The following is a 17,595-nucleotide window of genomic DNA, read 5'->3' on the forward strand; positions in this document are numbered from 1 at the left end:
CTGGGTATCATGCTATTGAACTCCTCATCCCAGAACCTATGCTAGATCCTAAATACGCAAAATTTTTGGCTGAATCCATATGAGGGGCCCAGTCCTGCACCTAAATTCACCAAGGAGGAATCCTTAGCTCAAGCAAAACCCAAATAACTTCAGGAACAGTCTGTGGCCCATGTTAGGAAGAAACCCACATCCTCTGCCAGATGAGCAGTATTCTTCATTAATTCCATGCTATATGGCGTTCTCTGCTAAAGCTACACCTTGCAAAAACAAGTTAAAAGAATTTGACACATGATTTAGGAGACACCAGAAGTAAAACTACTGAGCACAATCTTAATTTTCATCCCACTCTGTATCCTTTAGAAGAGAGCCTTGTCGTGGCTCCACCTTTTACTTTTACTGTCCCCTGATACTCAGCCCAGATCTGAGCTCTACCCAGTGGTGTTCAATACTTTGGTTTATTTTCACTGTTCAATATGTAGGCCCATCAATATGTAGCACCATTCTTTACTCCACAATATTCAAATCTTGCTCTGTAGACAGAATTATTAATTTCTTCAAGGGCTTTTCTGCAGTGCTCATCACTATGGTATTTAAAGTGCCTCAAAAGCATTAATCACATTCCCTTCTCACAACACCCCATGGTGGTGTTATTACCCTGTTCTTTGGATGAGAACTGAGATGGAGAGATCCAGTTAAAAGGGTCTAACACTGGGTGCTCACTCTGGGAAGCCTATTACCTGGGGTTTTTTTCAGTGTGCTAAGCATTATGCAGCCCTTTATGTGCCTCAAGCACATCTCCAATTGATTTCCCTGACAGACCTGGATGCTCAATACATCTGCAAATCAAACCTTCACCTCAAATGGCAATCCGGAAAGGAAGGATACTCAATTAGTGACCACTTGGAATAAGTTTGGTTCAAAAGACTTAGCTGTACTGATCAGGAACTCTGAGGCAAAGGCAGTATTACATTTAATTCTTTCAAGCACCTTAACTGTGACCTCATCCTTTTGCTCCTTGCAATCCCTGCTTCGTTTGCTGCACACCTTCCAATTTCTGCAACCAAAAGGACAGAGGTCCTCTGGACAGTCTTCTACATCACCTCAATCCTCTGAGCTAAATGAGACACAATTGCTTTGAGAAAAATAGTATGTGATCACAAGACTGCATCATAATGGATATACACAAAGGAGGTTAATTAAAGTTGCCTGTGCATTTCTTAACTCCTAATTCCATTCTCTGTAATCATGCTGACTCCGTAACCATAGCCATTTGAATTTACAGAGTAACGACAGCTGCAGTAAATTTCCATTCTTTATGTGGACCAGTCATTAATGGAGAGTAAGATGAACATTTTGCCACTGGCCTTCGCAGATATTTGCCGACAGCATAATTATGCTGAGATTCAAAAATTATGGATTCTACTCCACGTTCTGCAAGGGAGGGTTCCCTGCTGGAAAGACCTTTTAGCCCTGTGCCTCCTGAATATTTCCCACTTCTTGTGGTCCCCTCTAGCCTGCCACTTTGCCAGTTAGGTTGCACAGACCAGCTCCAGTCTCCTCGCCTTTCCAACATCTCATTCCAGCCAAGCTGTCGCTGCTAACAACCATCACTACAGGCTGATATTTTACAGCATCTGGTGGGAGCAGATATGTCCCTTCTAGCCCTGTGATATTCATCATGAGAAAAGGTAAGTTAAATAAAAATGAGTAAGCTAATAAAAAGGCTCTCCTGGTTAAAAGCTAAGTGATTACAGCTGCTATACCAGATTGGAAATGACAGAAGCATCTCGTAAAAGAGTCACTACATGCACACCTACATCAAGAAAGCAAGCAGAAAGGCTGAGCTGTTTATAAATCTACCATAGAGAAAGGGATCCACAAGGGGATCAGTAACTCTGTTCACAGAGCTCTTAAGCTAATTCTTCCAGTCTCCGAAAGGCTGCATCAATTTTAAGGACATATCTATGATCCTCCCAAACCATGAGCATGTTTTCAAGGAGTTTCTGATCAATGCGGTCTCTTCTTAGATTTCAATTATCTGCCTACAGGCTTACATACCTCCATACAGGCTGGCATGCACACAGCTTGCAGACTGAAGGCTTCTGAGAAGCACCAAATGAGCAGACCTAACAGTGAAAAAACTTCTCCCATGCCGCAAGTAGGGAAGAAACAGGAGAAAAGGGGCTAATATGATACAAATAGAGGAAGCAAGCAGAAAATCATGGGTCTAAATCAGGTGGGTTGAACAGGAATGGAAGAAGATGGTGTGGAAGGCACAGAGGGAAGTTGTCCAAGGGAAGAAAGCGTAAAGGAACGGGTGTTAAGAAAGAAAAGTTAAAAAGGAGAAGAAGGGGAGCTGAAATGGCCAGGGCAGACAGCTGAAAGTCTGAGAGAGGGGAAAGAAGACACAAAGTAAAGAAGGGGAAGAGGACACAGCTTGGGATGCAATGAGAAATGTGTGATTCAGAGGAAAATGGGATTGAGTTAACAGGTATACAAGCAAATTCACTGCCTTAATCTTCTGCTCCCACAACTTCATCAATTTCTGAGTTAAAAAGAAAAGGCAAAGCAAGTGAGAACGCTGACATGGGCCTAATCCCAGAGCACAAACATGAGAAGATGGAAGCACACTGCAGCAAGGAAAAAAGACTCAAGAAAAAGGGGTAAACTGCCAAGAGAACAGACATGTCAAGGGAAAACAGCCAATACTTCATGAGAAGCCAGTTAGTGGTCAATAAGGAGACAACAGAGACTGGTGGGGGAGGAGAAAAGCAAGCCCAGAGTACATGACTACTGAAAAAAATAGCACAATATTGGTTCTACCAGAGGAAAGGTAAGGCTTAGGCTGAAGAAGGTCTAAGGTATTTGCTCTATGCTTAGAGGAGAATCAGGAACACTGTTTTTTTCAAAAAAGACTTTTACCAAAACAAATCAGGCGAGCACATACCAAGTAACCCGTATTTATGACCATGGAACAGACTTGGAAATTTCCTCCCTTTTGTTGACCTCAAGCAGCAATACAACCCCACGCACTGTATATTGTTCTCACTTGCTTACTAAGAAAACAGTGATTCATAGTTCTCATATGACAAATGCAAAGTGGTAACAGCAAGGCCTATGAGACAAGATTTTCACAAGTAACTAATGACTCTGCAGGCTTAGCTTAGCTGGGGTGACTGATTTTCAGAGCACATTCTGAAAGACTGGGCTGCTTAAAGCTCTTTCCATGAAGGTATCAAAAAAAAGTGCAATTGCAAACTTCAAGAGTTACTTTTGAAAGCATTGACCCTGGACTCTGTCTTTAAAGTTTTCTTATTTAAAATTAGATCTTCCTATTTTAAACCATTTTCTTTTGAATCCCTCTCAATCCATCCCAAAAGAGACCAGTCTAAGCCCCACTACTAAATGCTGATTCTTATTATCCTAACTCTTATTTGGATAACACACTACTACGCATTACTGCACACTGACACATACAACACTGCTTTGAGTTAAGTTCTTATTATTAACCTTAATGACCAGAAAACACAGAATAGAAATGAGTCTGTAGTATTTTCTAATAATCAAATAAGCAATGACCTGTAGTAAACTGGCATAACTACATCAAATGGAAAGGTCTCCTCCCCATGAATATCAAATACATTAAAGAAAAACTGAACTCAATGTATTTTATCTTATATCTATATAGGTTGATGCATACCTACATCCCTGTGCTGGTTTTGGCTGGGATAGAGTTAATTTTCTTCATAGTAGCTAGTTTGAAGCTATGTTTTGCATTTATACTGAAAACAGTGTTGATAACACAGGGATGTTTTAGTTACTGCTGAGCAGTGCTTACACAGAGTCAAGGCCTTTTCTGCTTCTCACCCCACCCCACCGGTGAGCAGGCTGGGGGTGCACGAGAAGCTGGGAGGGGACGCAGCTGGGACAGCTGACCCCAGCTGACCAAAGGGATATCCCACACCATATGACATCATGCTCCGCATGTAAAGCTGGGGGAAGAAGGACGAAGTGGGGGACATTCGGCATGATGGCGTTTTGTCTTCCCAAGTAACCATTACATGTGATGGAGCCCTGCTTTCCTGGAGATGGCTGAACACCTGCCTGCCGATGGCAAGTTGTGAATGAATTCCTTGTTTTGCTTTGCTTGCGTGCGCGGCTTTTGCTTTACCTATTAAACTGTCTTTATCTCAACCCACGAGTTTTCTCACTTTCACTTTTCCGATTCCCTCCCCCTTCCCACCAGGGGGGAGGGAGCGAGCAGCTGTGTGGTGCTTAGTTGCTGGCTGGGGTTAAACCACGACAGTCCTCATTCAGAACATACCCATGTATGGCTATGTATATAACGTATGTATAACATACGTACATGTTATATACTGCTCTATATGTTATTAATATCAACTTTATATAATATGTGAAATATGAACACTATACCAGCCTCCATTAAAGACACTCCCCTTTCACAATGCATGCTTCCCACTGAAACGCATTAGGAGAATGCTGAGCTTGGCAAGTCAAGCACTCAAAAGTTAGAAAATGTCGAAACTACACTAGTTATACAACCTTGTATTGGTTCTCATTTCGTGTAGTCTTTAATTGCATAACTCAAACTTTTTTTTCCTACGGGATACTTGTCTTTTTCAGTGGCCATGACTGACAGTGTTCAGTGAATGAACAACTGTTCAATATCTCACGTTATCCTTATCATTCACTGTCTGCCCTACACCTTGTTTAAAATACATGACTTCAACTTTTCCCTAAACACAGAATTATTCATTGCTTCCAGAGCATTCCTGTGGCACTCTTCACTATCATATCTAAGAGTTTCCAAATTACATCTCCACAACATCCTTCTGAGCTGAGGAGATCTTGTTATTCTTGGATTACAGTCAACTCAAGTCAAGAGTGCCCATTACCTGTTCGCTCAGAGCACCCAGGATTTCAGAGGGGCCAGGACCATTTGTTCACAGCATGATTTTCCTTGACTTGGCTACAGCTGGGTGCATTCAAGCTTCCAGAAATCAGTCCCCAAGAATCTTGGGTTGGAAATCAGAAATCAAGGAATCTGCCACCTTGAGTATGTTGGGTTGAAGGTACCTTCCCAACATCATAAAGAGCTTCTGATGGAGGCAGGAAGAAACTTTGGCTCTGCAGAGTGACCCTAAAAGACTGCCCTTCCCTTTCCTGCAGGCCTCCCATTCATTTTCAGCTTCTGTAACAAATGAAGTAAGGTCCCATGGGAAATCCGGCTGGCTGAACTATGCAATCCTGACTCTCACTCTGAAAACTCTGTCCCCATCTCCTATCCTTCAGCTGGTTTTCTTGGCCTAGACACAGTATTTTTGTCTAACTTCACATTGCCATCTACCTCCTTTCCACCTATCCAGGGCACCTCTCCTCTGCATGCCAGTGGGGTGACTCCTTTTCCTCCTATTTGGATTTCAGCAGCAGGAGTTTAAGTCCAAAAGAGAAAGTTTTGCTTTCCAATACTATGATCTGCATCAGAATGGCCTCTGATCCTTAGGGGAGCAATGGTAAAAGATGCTCTTGCTGTGCTGTGTCCATATAGACAATTTTTACTGACACTTGCCAACTTTTCTGAACTTCAAGGCTCTCCAACAAGATTGTGCTATTAACACAACTTTGTTCTGAACACATTTTTCAAGGGGATGGAAACTTCTTCCCATAAGACATTTTTTAACATGGATAAAACAATGCTTTATCCAACCTAATACAGAGAAACAGTTGAAAAGTTTGTTGGTTTTTTTTTAAGTAAAAAAAAAAAAAAAAAAAATCTATAAATACTACCCTGAGGCAGAGAGCTGATGGGGAAAATTTCAGCTCAAACAATGAAATACCAGCAAAGTTGTAAAACCTTTGAAAATAGGAGCTTGTAATAAAAAATGTTAGACAACTTTAATTACAGTTGTTCCTGCCTGAGTAGTTGCCTATAGTATCCCTCCTCTAATGCTATTTGCTTTACGAAAAAATAATTTAAAAAATCCAGAGTGAAATTTATACTAAAACACATTTATCTAGGAAAAACTTAAATACAAAGTAATAAAAAAATTGCTTAGATATCATTACACAAATAAGACTTGTCTGCATATATGAATATATTTTGAAGAAAAAAGAAGTGTCAGTTTGGAGAGAGGAATTGTTAAGAAAAAAAAAGTACAGCATGGGTCCAAGACAGTTAAGAGAATGAAATGAGACATGTAAATCACTGCCTTCATTTTTTGACTGTATGATCCCATTTATGTAAAAAGCAGAATCTGCCCCTCAGGACTGGGCTCTGAAAGATGTGAATCAGTAAAGATTCAAGCCTTTCTCTGTATCATTATTTTGCAGTTACATTTACATTCTCAGTTGCCAGTACAGTCTCTAATGCTAATAGTTAGAATCACAAAACCTGCATTGCAAAGGTTTGCATAAAAATTAATTAGCTTTCATCTCCAGAGAGATCCTTCCAGGTCACCAGGGAGGACACTGGAGGTGCAACCATAGCTGCTTCAACACTGGAGCTCATTCCCCATTTCCACTTTCCCATCTCACCAGCATAATCAGCTTCGGTGATAGAAAGGAATTGTTCCATCAACTCTTTTACAAGACTGTCACAAGCAGCTTCATTCACTGCAATAACACTTATGAAGCAGCAAGTAGCTGACATCACAGGCTCAGGGAACGTATTTACATTAACTGAAAAAAGAGAAGTAATCAAAAATAGCATAAATTACTTCACTATCATTTAACAAGTTAACAAGTTTTTCATGCCATTAGAAACTGTAGTGCCAATCAAAGAAGGTGCTTCCAGATCTCTGCTTCCAGTGAAGTCTAAGGCATCTTTCTGTTGGTCCTAACAGCAGGAGAAACAGGCTTTAAAAGTGAACTAAAGGGTACATGACACATCAGAGCAATTCAGTGTGGAAAAGAAATATTCTGCAAGGACATGCCCCTCTCAAAAGCGTATGCACATACAATAAATTTTAACTATGTAAACTGCCATACTGGCCGATATTTCTTACATCATTCAGCTGCTTGTTGCGGGGTGGAATGATCGTATTGGTTAGCTGCTTATTCCCTGCCTTTAAAGCTGCATCTCTTCTTGCTTGCTCAAGCAGAACTCTTGCGCGTTCTTTAAGTTCTTCCTGTCTTGACAACATTCGTTGCTTAAAAATAAAGAAATATAATTAACAGTAAGGCAGCCTCAGGGTACTTATTGTTTATACAGTAGTTAATAGCCAGGAGCCCTCCTATACAATAAAGGTCAGGAGTCGCATGTATTACAGCTTCATGAGGTGACAGAGCATTCTATAGAAATGAAAAGCAAAGATGATAAAAATGTAAAATTAAAAAAAAGTCATAGGCCTTTATAATGTAAATAAGAGTTCTCTCCCCTCCCCTTAAAACTTAATTTCTATCAACATTTAATGCCTTTAAACTGCAACTGTGGAAAAAAAATAATTGGCTTCATGGAAGCTATGTTAAATGTGCTATGTGTTTACATATTTACTTTAATATGTATGCAAATATAACGCTTCGTTGGCTACTCCTATGGGTATCGCTCATTCATAACTTAAATTGAACACAAAGAGGCCAGGTACAAGGCAAAAAACCTGCAAAAATATCTGCTTCTACTTCATTTATGAATATCCACAAGAAAGTCCCTTCTTCATACAGATGACTGATTATATGGCAGAGTAGAAATAACAGAAGGGGGGCTTCTGCATAGGCAACACGAGCAGCTCCCATACATGTATACTCCCAAGTGCTGACTTCTTAGTCAAGGGCAACTGTGAAGGCTCTGGGAAAATGCGTCTCTAGGCCTTTACACGAGGCAGAGCTGGAACAGATGTTGCAGGTTGTGCTCCTGCAACAACCACATGGAAGTTGAGGTGGTTGACTCTAACCATCGATTGAGCGTTCAAGGTTAAGACTGAGGCTCACATGTGAGATTTTATCACCATGTGCAAATGCACAGAAGATTAACAACAGAGAACCATCTTTAAAGCCATCTCTTCCATTTTCTTGGCCTATTACATCTTGCATATGAAAATCTTCGTAGAGAAGACGTCCTGTCTCATTCTGCTTTATTATTCTGTATAGGCCAAATCGTTCCTTTCTCATCCAGTACACAAAGATGATGATGAAGAGAAACTTCATGAGACTTGACTAATTAAAGGAAAGAAATTAGCTGGCCATTGGAGTAATACTTGGCCACTATCACCCATCCATGCACTGCTTCTCTTGCAATGAAATGAATCTTTATGGCACTTACTTAGGAAAAAATGTAAAAATATTTGAAGCAACCCACACTACCAAAAGACTGGCTATATTCTTTTCTTATCAGAGCTAATAGCACAAAGCTGAACAAAGCCAAAACTCAAGAAAGCTCTTCACAGGGGTAAAATTATAAGCACGCTTTGGCACTTTTGTAAACAGGGCTGATGATAACATTTTTTACATATTTTTGTGATGATACTATTTACTGATAATACCCAGCATTTATAGAATATTCAACTTTCATCCTCACAATAAATCTGCAAGGTAGGTGGGCATATTCTTTTTTATCTTGATAGAAGGGGAAATGATATTGCAGTTAAGTAACGTGCTCGAGGCCACTCAATGAACAGCATAACTTAACATTCTGGAGTTTCTGCCTCACCATTGTGGGCTATGTTCACAAGGCCATGTGGTTTCTCAGATAAGATTTGGAAATATGTTTGGTATATTTTAAGGTATTCAAAACTTCACGTTTTTTGAATATGGACCAATGAATTGACAAGTCTTTTTCCAATTTGTGCTTCAGCATGCCATACTCAGAAGAAAGGTGGCAAAAGCCTTGAAACCATCATCTTTGAGCTGGTTGAGAATACATTACTTCCTTTAATTGGAGAGAGATTGGAAAGATTAACAGTAGGACAATTCCTATAAATGAATTTTTCATGTAATGGCTCTTTTCCAGCATCATCTACTTTCAGTCAAAGTATATATTGCCCAACAATAAAAATACACCGCCCACCTTGCATTTATACTGAAGATACAGTGTAAATTACAAACATGGAGAAAGAACTTGAAGAGCATCTCCATCATGACTCACAGCATACAGAAAGTTTAAGTTTCTTACCTGGGCTGTTTTTGCAGTTTGATCTGCATGATTTAAAGCTGTTCTGGCATCGTTGTCAGAATCAGATTCTGTTTGCCTCGGAGAAGCATGCGGTTTCTTTGCAAGATCCGTATCCTTATTATAGGAGTATCCAAGCTTAGAAGTAGGAGATAAACTCGGTTTTGTGACAGGTGAACCAGGATCTGCTCTTGTGCTCTCTGTGGATCCTGTACGTCCCAGCTTTTCTTGCTCTGAGAAACCAATGGTACTATCTAAGCTCTGGTGTCTCTTCTTGTCGTTATCTTCACAAGCAACTGTGGGAGACACGTCCTCTTTTTGATCACTGACATGTGTCAAGTCACTCAAGTCTAAAGTGTCAGCTATCAGCAATTTCTTCCTTCCCAATGTAGGCTGCGTTTGCGTTGTATCTGTACTGGTACACTTCCCAACGTCTTCAGATGCTGAAGTCCTTCCAGAGCTCTGCTGGGATTTTTGTGGATCTGTGTCACTTCGAGTCCTGCGAGAAGAAGGGGAAGCTGTGCTTGGGCTTAAATGGTCATCGGGAGTCTGATGCTCACTCTCAGATTCACCAACACCACTGTCATTTACAAATACAGAGTCATCCTGAGAAGCAAAGTCTGCCAAAGCACTGTCCGGAGGATGCAGCTCAGGCTCCCGGTTCAGGTCGTTCAGCTCTGCGTAGAATTTTTCCTGGTCGACAGAACTGTTTGTGTCTGTTTCATAGTTACCCACTTTATATGTGCTTTTACTACTGTTCTCCTCTATTTGAACCACGTTCAATTCTTGGCCACAGAAATGCGCCCTTATTTGATAGAGATAGGTCATAACAGTCAGTTTGTCAGGTATCGCTAATAAAACCATGTCAGAAGGTTCCAGCAATCGCGATATTCCTAAACTGGCAAACCCATCATATGCCTTTAAAAACAGAAAAAATGGAAGATTACAATGTGGCAGTTTCTTACATATCATAAGATTTGAAGAATGCAAGTGGAAGTTTCAGTCAAAATAAGCAAGCCTGAAACATATCCAATATTACCGTACGGGTTCAACTCTATTACTTATCATTCTTTTGGCTTCATTACAGTAGTACAGTAATTACCGTTTTTTGTTGCACAATCCAATCTGAACTCATTGATTTTTCCCGATGGCTTCTAGATATCTCCCAGGGTATCTTCATAGCAATGCAAATCGAGAGAATATGACCAGTAAAGACGCTCAAATGGCATTGTTTTAAATATTTTTAACATTCTGCCATAGTATAATAAAACCCTTGGTTACTCACAATGATGCCACTTTCATGAGTAAAAAGACATTCATGAAACTGCAACTTAAAAGCCCTTCTGTTTGCACTGAGAAAACCTACCAATATCTTAAATGGTTCTCACTCAAGTAGCAGGAAACAAGCAAATAAAAAAGTGTAAGGAGTTGGACCAGAAAAAAGCAAGTAAGGATAGCTTTTTAAGATAAGGAACAAAGATAGAAGAAACACAACACTAATCCATCTTGGGCTTTATCACTGGTGATCGACCTTCTCCCTTCTACTGGTCATATAATTGCAGTGATTTGTGTTGATGAAAACTATGTTCAGATAGCCAAAAAGAACATCACCACAGATTACCTGATACAAAACATAAATCATATTAATCCAGCAAACAAATGCTTTTTAAAAACATTTGTTGATGCTAAATTTATAAGAATAAGAGAGCGAATTTCATTCTTACTTCACTTTAATTTCTAAAAGCTAAACAGTTTGCAAGCCTCCCACTGTGTGAGGCCACATTGTCTTCTTTCTGCTAGCCCTTTAAGTGAGTGGGCTTGGTGCATCAGGTTTTTCTAGTTTTGAAGAATTAAAGCCGTTTCTCAATTTACAATTAATTATTACTCTCCTGGATTAACCCTGGAAGACAATATTGTGTTTCAAGGAAGCCTTTAAAAAGGCCTCCTGTTAGTGTAGATGCACCCAGTTAAAGGACTCGGACCTTTCCTCCCCCAGTAATTCTACAGCTCCTTTTCACCCTCTTCTGAAGGGATCTGAAATGTTCACAGTTGTTCCCTCACTATTTTGAACAAAAATGGATGCTAAATCTAAGACATGGATGAGAACCTGTCCTTTCACAAGGAAACAATAACACACATCGCTGGCTTCAACTCTACCCCAGTTTTACACTATTTCCTTAATTTATATAGTTTTAGAAGGGTGGAAGAAAGAAACAAAAGAGAAATCAATTAAGATTTTTTTATCCTCTTGGTTTTCATACATAAATGTTCAACGGGGAGTTAGAATGTGGGTCTGGCCTGGCCGGCTCCTGGCAGACCTGGTTATTTTACTTGCTCTGAGAAAAGAAGGCTCTCTCATTCCCATTACAATGTACTGGAGTCGTTCCCTACTTGAGGGTCAAATAGTTTTCATTTCAGCCACTTTTCAAACTCTGCTTCTGAGAGCTGAAATTTATCTGCCTGAAATTTTGTATGCTTCCCCTCATGCTCAGGTATAACTTGCCAAAGCATTTTTGGTGAAGTAATTTTTATATCTCTGTAACAAATGATTCAGAGAGTTTATGTAGACATCGAAATTATCTGAATAATTTATTTTTAAGCCCTTCTGGCTCTCCCTGTGCAAAATGATTTGGCCTAAAATCATTGCTGGTCTTTGTGGGGTATCATTTCTTGGGAAGGTTTATTATGAGAGATTGTTATGCCATTTATAAAAGCAGAGCTGTGCTTAGATTTAGGAGTAGCAGTGGAAAACATGAATGTTATATTTGCTGATACAAAGCTCCAGATGGAGCAGAATAGCAGGAAAATGATGGGTGGGAGGGAATGGAATGAACTCGGATGGTAGAAGAGGGACAGCTGTCATTTACCTGGTCTTGGGACACAGAGCTGGAAGAGCCGGATCAGGCTGGATACGGAGGAGAGGGAGACAAGAGAGGTGGAACCGAACAGACATGAGGAGTACAGAAAAAGGAGAGTTAAAGGAGAGCAGTGCAGGGATTTGGGTGGGCAATCTAAGCCACGGCAGGTACCGGGAACGATGAATGCTCACATGCCAGCAGAAAACAGGCTGGGTATGAAAGCGTAACAAGTCAGCTGTGTTGTCCTGTGGACCAAAGGTAACACCAGGATTTGTTCTTTGATTAAGTGGGTCAGTGCTGATTTAGTGGCATAAATAACCTGTTACCCCACACTGAAGGTAGTGGGAGTTACCATCTGAAGAATGAAAGGATCTAAGGATGGGCTTAGCAGTTCATGGCAGCCAAAGTCCATAGACATGACTTGACCTGAACTCTTTTATACTCTTAATTTCTTATTTATATGCTAATAAAACTAAATCCCAGGAATATCTCCCAGGGTCTGTAAAATGAAGGTGGGGACAGTGTTTCAGAATTGTTAGGAAAGGCACTTGCTTAGAATGGGTAATGCTACAGCAGAAGGATTGAATTTGGACCAATGGATATTCCTGAGACAGCTGCAATCACTTTTTACTACTTGGGACTAAACATAATAGTTTTCCACTGATGCCAGATACTTATTTCCTATCCCCTCTCCTTCTCATTCCGGACAATAAACATACTTGCTTCTCTGCTTTTAAAGTGCACTAGATATCTAGATTGGCACACAAATGTTTTATGGGAATTAGTTCTACAAATAGCAATCGTATGTTCTGTACGTGTCCATGTAGCAGTGTGCGATGGGTTCTCCTTCACTGTTAGAAAAGCTGGGACCTTCTTGATATTGCAGTATATTTATAAATGCCAAGTGTTTCTAACTAGTTTGTAACTAGCTTGTAACATGGTATTAACAGACTAAATTTTCCAATTCAAATTACTTTTTGTTAAACAGAGGCATAACTAAGCCTTGATTTTGCAAATGTTTATATGCATGTTTAACTATGTTCCTGCATGATCCTACCAAGGTCAAAAAGCAACTCCTACACACACAGTTAAATATGTACTTAGGATTTCACGGAATCAAATAGTAGAGGCGAGCATGAACGCCTGTTATAGAAATATGGCTGCCAGCTTAAATGTAAGGAATTTTTTTCATTTTGACTCAATGCTATCCTTGTAATTCTAAATTCTTCTATTTAAATGTATATTTTAAAAGGATTCCTTCCTTGCAAAATGGAATATTTTGTCAAGACAATCATCTGAGTTAAAATGTATCGAGGAATTAGTAGAAACGGTCAAAAAACTGGGAAAAAAAGCCAAAAAAAAAAAAAGCATCACAAAAATTGAAAGTGCCAATCGAACATCCAGAAGATACATTACTATTTCCACACAATAATCCCTCAAATGAAACAAGCTTCTCTAAACAATAAAGTAATTAAAAACAGAAGATCATTAGTAGAACCATACTGTTGTGCCCTTCCACTTCTCGCCCTCTCATCCCCTCCAAGCTCCAGCCAAGTGTAGTTTAGTAGCTTACATTTTTAAAGTGCAGGACATGTTATTAGCAATATGAAAAACTTCTATTCTTGATAAGGGACTATACTGCCAGTATGCTGTAATTTTAACACATTTTTCATTATTATTTACTAATAATCAAATGGACATAGCCAATAAAATTAGTTGATTAACGTTATTGGGAAGGCAATATGGATAGTTAGACATATATGATATTTAAGTAGAACCACAACTCTTTGGATGAGCTGGGAAGCTATCCCTGTGATGTGTTTAATTTTCTCAAAGATAACCCTGGTTTCTCTTTTGTTCCACACAGAAATTCGAATTTGCAATGAGCACAATGCACCAAAAATATATCTGAATTCTGACTGATGCTAATGTAATCTGGAGTAGTTGTTTGGGGTTTTTTTCTTTGGTTTTTTGTTTGTTTGTTTGTTTGCTTTGTTGTTGTTGGTTTTTGGTTTTGTTTTTTTTTGTTTTTGTTTTTGTTTTTGTTTTTGGTTTTTTTTTGGAGAGATATAATTATATTGTAGAAAATTACAATACGTACACACACACACGTATGTATATTCAGGACACTGAACCTATTTAGCTATCTCCTGATGAAGTTTTTTCTTTTTTAATTTACTGACAAGCTGATTGACAGACATCAATTCGGATCCATCAGCACAAGCACCACAGGCAGTATTCCAGCCATTTCCCAACTATGTAACACACTGACATATTGGCCAAGATCAGATGTCACAGGGAAATACCTTTTTTTTTATTCAGCATCAGTGGCAGCACCAATTTGGCAAATGACTAGTGTGCGTTATAAAGAAACTCTGATGATGTGCTTTTTGTAACAGTGCATTTCAATGTGTCATTATACACAGTAATTGCACTGAAATAGTTGTCTCAAGATTTCTTCTTTTTTCATTAAAATACAAACAAGGTCACGCACTTCTAAAAGATATACTCTTATGGTTAATCTTTAATCTATGGTCCCAGTCTTACCTCCTTACCGGGGTGGGGGTGAAGGGGTAGGGGGGGGGGCACGGGGGAGAGAGATGCCTCAGACAAAGAAAATTGTCCTATTCATCCATAGATGTTATTTTAATTGGTTAGGAGGAATCATTGTCAAATATGTTACATATCTGCATGGAATTTATAGGCAGCCATTGTTGCCAGTGCTGCATTCACTCCAACCAAGGGCACACGGGGTTATCAGGCAGAACTGTGTGAGACCAGGAAATAAATCTGCAGGAAGCAACTGAGATACTCAATGTAGCTGTCAGGCGAAGGCTTGCAAAGTGATGAAAGAAAAAAACTGCACAATAACAACAATCATTACTTCTTCAATCCTGGGAACTATATCCTGTTAGAAAGACGGACTGAAAAGTTCACCATTTGCCATCACAGTTTCATAAAGAAAAGATGACTGATCTTACCGCTAACATTTTTAATTAATGATCTATTCTTTCTTTTTTATAATCTGTCTTAATTAGCCCAGACGCTCAACAAAACTTGAAGTACAAAAACATATGGTCACAGAAAACACTGTGATGTCACAGATAATCCACTTAGGTCACCGTAAGACCCCATATTATTATGAAAAAGATATCATTGGCCAAATCATTCATTAGATAACAGCAGCTCAGAGATATTTCATCATTTAAAATACTTATGTACTATTTTAAAGACAAGCAACAGCCTGGCTAACACATAAGTGTGGAAGAACGTTACAATATAATTACCCTAAACACAAACTAATTTTAATAAAGTGCTTTCAGAAATTCCACATATCTACAATCTAATATTCTTTAGTTATATTTGCTATATAATATTGAATCTAATTAATTTATTCAAAGTATATTTTTAATACCTTCATCCCAATTCAATTTAGTGTTTTTAAAGTGGTATAAAAATAAAATCACAGCATTGAGAAGACAACTTAAAAACAATTTTCAGATGATCTTCAGGAACAATTTTATTATCAGTGACTCACATGAAAATTATAATTTCTAAACATGTCCCTAGGGCTCAGCCAAAGTTTGTAACATGTCTAAAATAATGAGCAGAAATAAAAAGTCTTCTGGTGATTCCCAAACTGAGTTCCTGTATCTTCCAGAGAAACTTTTTATGTCTTTGCATTACAAAGGTACAAAGAGTGGTTTATAACAGCTGCTCAGCACAATGCTATGAACTATTTTGCTAATATTTTGGTTTATTTGCAAAGTATTGACTCAACACTTTGTATCCTAAACTTTCCATACTGCATCCGCTACTTCACTCAGCTGCGCAGTATAAAAGTAGGTGTAAAATTTCATCTTTAAAAATATAAAAATCACCATCAAAGCAACATCGACTGCGTCGATGCACAGAGCCCCATTAAAGCAACAGAAAGAGAAGTCTTGCATACGACAAACCAAGAGCGGTTACGCATTTCATTTTTTTTAATTATGCGGCTGGTTGGAAAAATGAGAGGAGTGATCACAGAAGGCTGGCCAGCCCTTTCCTCCGCTTTCACAGTTAATGTAGGCCATACAAATATTAAAGTCTAATGCCAGCCTTGCACTTGTTGTGAATCTTAAAGACCATGATAAACTAGAGTCAATAATGCATCCGATTTGAACCGCGGGAGGTTGAATACCTTCTGTGAGCCGCAGTTATGACCTTACAAAACAACCGCACTTTCCCAAAATTAATAAAAACCTGCAGTGAAGCCAAAATTGAAGCTATGTCCTTTTTTTCCTGGCAGTTCTTACCTTTTTGTTGTTCTCTTTAATATCTTGAGGATTCAGGAACTTGTAGTCACTGAGGGGGAAAATGGCACAGTGGGTATGTACAGTATTTGATAAAAGCAGCACTTTTAAAACAAACTGAATCTAAAAATTTGACATACAATAATATCATACAGTAACTAGCAATTTCACAGCAATTCAATCAACAAAACTAATAGTGTGGAAAATTAAAGGAATAAATAAATAAATAAATAAACACCGATTACATGTTTCATTGCCTGAAGCTTTCCATCTAAAAAAGAAGTTAAGGCAGGGACTAGAGGCCAGCCTTGACAACCAAATTTACCAGGAGGTAATCCGTCCTTGTCAGTATACAAAGAGCTACAGGCTTATTCCTCTCATCTCATTTCAACACCGGCACAATTTTCATAATCATCTTGAAGTCAGTTCTTTGTATAAGATTAAGAAGAAGAAAAACAAATGACAGAAAGGGGAGAAACAATTGTTTATGCAACAAGGCAAAGAGGTCATAAAGTTTGAGCATTAATAAGTCTGTTTTCTTAGAAAGGATGGTTCCCTGCTTGAAAGAAAAGGCTGAAAACAGTTCAACACCTGAAACAAACAAGGATTTGATTTTTACATAAACTTACACATTGCATATTTCTAGGAGGGTTAGCTTACACAGACAGAGAGTACACAACTTACATTAGGTCTGGTCTAAAGTGATGTAATATTGCACAAAAGGATAAACCGTTTCTCCACGATGTAGTAAAATTGGTGATTTTCACTCCCCTATAGTTTTTTGTAACTTCTTTGCACCACACAAGCAGTGACTGACTAGCGTTTGGCTTTCTCCCCAAAACAGGACTTGGTATTGGGCTTGGCTGAAAAAAAAAAAAAAAAAGAGAAGAAGATAAAAGAATTTAATGGAAGATGAGAATTAACATTAATTGACCTAACTAGATGATCTGTATCCTTTGATGTGAGTTTAGGTTCTTCACAGCTGTCAGTATACAATGACTGTAACTTGCAAAAGACACAAATCGCAAGTTATTATCTCCAGTCATAGCCCTTGGCACTTGTCTCCAAAGGATGCAGATATACAGGATTCCAGATCTACATAGGAGAACAGGCCAAGAATTGTACCAGTGGAAACACCGTGCTGAAATACTTAAGGCATAGTCCTGCACAGCCCGTGATACACACACCCTCGAAAAGATTTCCCAAAATGCGGCCATGGAAAAACATCCCCACAAGCCTTTTTGCTTTTAATGAAGATAACACTGCAATTGGATCAAAAGCCAGGCATAGCAGGGGCAGAGTTTACCACAAGTTGCGA

The 17,595-nt window shown here is 38.9% G+C and overlaps 1 protein-coding gene across 1 annotated transcript in view; it reads right to left on the bottom strand.

Annotated features, from left to right (window-relative positions):
- Positions 1 to 17,595, bottom strand: part of EHBP1 (EH domain binding protein 1) — a 226,218-nt gene that overhangs the window by 65,885 nt on the left and 142,738 nt on the right. Inside the window, exons 11-14 of the mRNA XM_082306310.1 lie at positions 16,962 to 17,140; positions 16,281 to 16,329; positions 9,128 to 10,042; positions 7,026 to 7,169 (exon numbers count right to left, since the gene is read on the bottom strand). Of these exons, the coding sequence (XP_082162436.1) occupies positions 7,026 to 7,169; positions 9,128 to 10,042; positions 16,281 to 16,329; positions 16,962 to 17,140 (1,287 nt within the window). The remainder of the gene's footprint in view (positions 1 to 7,025; positions 7,170 to 9,127; positions 10,043 to 16,280; positions 16,330 to 16,961; positions 17,141 to 17,595) is intronic.

This window comes from Platalea leucorodia, assembly GCF_965183815.1.
Source record: "Platalea leucorodia genome assembly, chromosome: 3".
Lineage (NCBI taxonomy): Eukaryota > Metazoa > Chordata > Aves > Pelecaniformes > Threskiornithidae > Platalea > Platalea leucorodia.